The sequence below is a fragment of the Amphimedon queenslandica genome, unplaced genomic scaffold (assembly GCF_000090795.2).
Source record: "Amphimedon queenslandica unplaced genomic scaffold, v1.1 AMPQUscaffold_13217, whole genome shotgun sequence".
Taxonomy (NCBI): Eukaryota; Metazoa; Porifera; class Demospongiae; order Haplosclerida; family Niphatidae; genus Amphimedon; species Amphimedon queenslandica.
This window is the reverse complement of record NW_003546547.1, coordinates 29,129-32,682: the sequence shown is the minus strand read 5'-3', so window position 1 is coordinate 32,682 and position 3,554 is coordinate 29,129. Positions and strand designations below refer to the sequence as shown.

Here is a 3,554-nt window from a genome sequence, read left to right as displayed (position 1 = left end):
CCTGTTAGCTGTATCACAACCAGAACAAGGAGTCACTATTGTTAGATTGTACTACATTGATAATATTCCAGGGGTCAGTTTTAGGAGCAGTCAGCAAACGCTCAATGGAAATAGTATTAGTTTGAGCAACTCTCCAATCACAAATAGGTTGATATTAGTATATCCAGTAACAGGTAAGACGCACACTCACTGTATCATTGAATTATTTTACTATCATTAGATGGATACTGTGTCAATAGTACCAATTCAATCAATGCTTCATTCATTGGGGAAAATGCTCTTAGAATTCATCGATCAATAATGTTTCAATATCAAAGACAGTATTTATATCTAGATATGTTCTTCTTGTGTAATGGATCAGTTACTAAATGGATCTTTGGAGCTGAGAATCAAACCAATAATCAAAATGCGTTAGCAGAATTCCAGATATGGCGCCCACAAAGTTCAAGTAGTTACAATAAAGTTACATTTAGTTCAGTCACACTCAATGATGTTACATTGATTGGTACTAATCTCTATGAGTTTATTCCTCAGACTCCACTGCAGTTCCAGGAAGGAGACATATTTGGTGTTTATATTCCTTCACCAGGTTCAAGCCGATTAGTATTTTATGAACAGGTAGAGAGTGGCCCACTTAATAGGTTTAGAGCTGGTGGTGCATTATTAACTATAACAGGATCACTGGATTTTGATTCTAATAATTATCCATTAGTTGCAGCAGAAATAAGTAAGTATGAACATTACCATAATAATAATGCATTGTGAATGCTACTGTATATAGGTATTTCTACTATTACAATTATTAGTAGTAGTATGATAACTGACACATTTACTGTTAATACTGGAATCACTACTAGTGGTAAATCTATAGTATTTTATAGTATTTACCATAATATAATGCATTGTGAATACTATAGGTATTTCTACTATTACAATTAGTAGCAGTATGATAGCTGACACATCTACTCTTAATACTGGAATCACTACTTATAGTGGTAAATGTTAGTCTTGCTGCCCAGACCATTCCTCAACCTACTGTAGGCTGGGAAACGGTCTTGGTAGTGAGACTAAGTATAAAGATTATTATGGTAATTTGTATTGTAGTATTTGTAATTTTTTATAAGGTTACTATCATAATAATTTGCATTACAGCATTTGTAATTCCTTCTGATACTATGTCTGGACCTGAATTAACATCAAAATCAATACTTGCATCAATATTAGTATCAGAATTAGAATCAGTATTTGCTACTTCATCAAGTGAGCTGTGATTTTAATTACTAATTATTTAATTTTTTTCTTTTCATCATTTAGGTACACCTCTCTCTCCCACCTCTCTTTCAACAGCATCAGCTATAATAATTGGAGCGACACTGACAACAGCATGTATAGTGGCTATCTTTATATTTTTGATAATAGTGGCATATATTTGTGTGACAAAAAAGTCATCAAGTGTTAATAGACCATCAGATGATAGCAACACTCAGCAAGGCACTACTGGATCCATCACAACAGATGATAGATCACTACAAGATAATCCAGCATATGAATCTGGTGTAATTACTGCTGATAATCCAGCATATGAATCTAATATTATTTCCACAGATGTTAATAGACCATCAGATGATAGCAACACTCAGCAAGGCACTACTGGATCCATCACAACAGATGATAGATCACTACAAGATAATCCGGCATATGAATCTGGTGTAATTACTGCTGATAATCCAGCATATGAATCTAATATTATTTCCACAGATAATAATCCAGCATATGAATCTAACATTATTTCCACAGATAATAATCCAGCATACAATGTCACCAATAATAGTCCAGAAGTAGAAGACAATGCTGAATACATGTACATAGATTAAAGTTTAAAAGATCATGCCGATGCAGTGTCAGAATTATAGTTATTGTAATTTTTGGGCTTTTGCAATTTTTTAGTTGTGTTTACCATGTTTTCTTTAAAATGATTCCATGTAACAGTAAAATGTAAAGTGTTTTTCAACTACAAAATTAAATAGATCTAGCACTAGTAACAACCAACATATGAATCTATTTTCAAAGATAATCCACACATAGTGTCATCACTGATAGTAGAGCAGTAGAAGATGAAGCGGAAGATATGTCCATTGACTAGTTTCCTAGATAATAATAATTTTTGAGTTCAATGTAAGAATTAGAATAGTGACAATTTAATAAATACAACAAATAATTAGATTTTGAGACTATTAAACAAAGCTGACATCACGTGAGATTCACATATGATCTTAATTATTATAATATTGTGTTGTTTTAGGACCCAGGAAACATTGGGGACTGGTAATTTTGGTGTAGTCTTAAAGGGTCTGTGGAGTACAGAATCTGGCCTGGAGCCAGTGGTTGTGAAGACTCTCAAAGCAAATACTACTAGTACTATTATCAAGTTCCTCCAGGAGGCGGCCATTATGGGCCAGTTTCATCATAATAATATCATTAAGTTGTATGGAGTAGATCCAGTGAGTAGTTATGTGTAGTTACATTACAATTGCAATAGTCCTTCATTTGAATCCATTAGGTCATGATTGTACTGGAGCTCATGGAACTAGGAGATTTAAGAAATTACCTTAACAGCATAAGAATAAAGTGAGTGAAGATAAAAGATGGATTGAACGTAACATTCTTTTGTATAGGAATCTCTGCAGTGATCCAAAGTTACCAGGTCTACTGCTCAGTTTCTGTCATCAGATTGCTTCAGGTATAGAGTACTTGTCTAAGAAAGGGTTTGTACACAAAGACCTGGCCGCTAGGAATATATTCCTGAGACAAGATCTGATTTGCAAAGTAAAGCTCTAATATCACAACTAGGAAGCATTTTCCTTTCTTTCATAGATTGGTGATTTTGGTTTAGCTCGTGATCTGATGGACGAAGAGTATTATATTGCAACTGGTGGGAAAATACCCATCAAATGGACAGCACCTGAAGTAATAGATCTCTAATATATTTATTTATTCACTCCCATTTGTTTGTAGGCTCTCACTTACAAGAAATACTCCAGCGCTAGTGATGTGTGGAGCTTTGGTGTGTTAGTGTATGAGATATGGTGTCTGGGACAGAAACCATTTCAAAACAAAACAAATCAAGAAGTAATTTTAGCTATTTTAATGAGTAATCATGAGTCACTTGAAATATTTGACATATGTCCTGTGTTTCCTAGAAATAATAGTAACTTCATCTAATTTAATTCAATTTTCTTAGAAAGAACTAATTGCTACATGCTTTCCAAGAATTCTTGCTATTTTTTGTTTTTAGACTCTTCGACAGATTGAGGACGGTTATAGACTTCCTCCTCCTCCAGGCTGCCCCCGTTCGTTATATGAACTAATGATATCTTGTTGGTAGGTTATTATTAAATAATCTTATAACCAATTCCAAAAAAATACATTCAAACAGTGCTCAGACATTGTGTCCAAACATTGCTTAATTTGATTTGTCATTTTTATGAAACAGTTGGACAGAGTTTTCCATGAGATTTTGGCATAGTATTCATGCAGCTTCTTGTCAATGGATA

At 33.7% G+C, this 3,554-nt stretch overlaps 2 protein-coding genes across 2 annotated transcripts in view; both read left to right on the top strand.

Moving 5' to 3' along the window:
- LOC100636544 (ephrin type-A receptor 4-B-like) overlaps nucleotides 1–3,401 on the top strand; it is a 9,619-nt gene extending 6,218 nt beyond the window's left edge. Inside the window, exons 11-15 of the mRNA XM_020000059.1 lie at nucleotides 2,561–2,628; nucleotides 2,676–2,826; nucleotides 2,875–2,967; nucleotides 3,016–3,129; nucleotides 3,296–3,401. Of these exons, the coding sequence (XP_019855618.1) occupies nucleotides 2,561–2,628; nucleotides 2,676–2,826; nucleotides 2,875–2,967; nucleotides 3,016–3,129; nucleotides 3,296–3,385 (516 nt within the window). The 3' untranslated portion in view covers nucleotides 3,386–3,401. The remainder of the gene's footprint in view (nucleotides 1–2,560; nucleotides 2,629–2,675; nucleotides 2,827–2,874; nucleotides 2,968–3,015; nucleotides 3,130–3,295) is intronic.
- Nucleotides 842–2,067, top strand: LOC109584349 (uncharacterized). Its single transcript, XM_020000060.1, has 3 exons — nucleotides 842–995; nucleotides 1,153–1,260; nucleotides 1,315–2,067. Exons 1-3 carry the CDS (start codon nucleotides 947–949, stop codon nucleotides 1,872–1,874), a joined length of 717 nt encoding a protein of 238 aa, XP_019855619.1. The 5' UTR covers nucleotides 842–946; the 3' UTR covers nucleotides 1,875–2,067.
- Nucleotides 3,402–3,554: the final 153 nt, after the last annotated feature.

Excerpts from the sequence above, each read along its gene's own strand:
- LOC109584349 (XM_020000060.1), top strand. The coding sequence starts at position 947 with ATGATAGCTGACACATCTACTCTTAATACTGGAATCACTACTTATAGT. Across the intron at positions 996-1,152 it reads TGGAATCACTACTTATAGTG|CATTTGTAATTCCTTCTGAT; the intron begins GTAAATGTTAGT and ends TTTGCATTACAG. Across the intron at positions 1,261-1,314 it reads AGTATTTGCTACTTCATCAA|GTACACCTCTCTCTCCCACC; the intron begins GTGAGCTGTGAT and ends TTCATCATTTAG.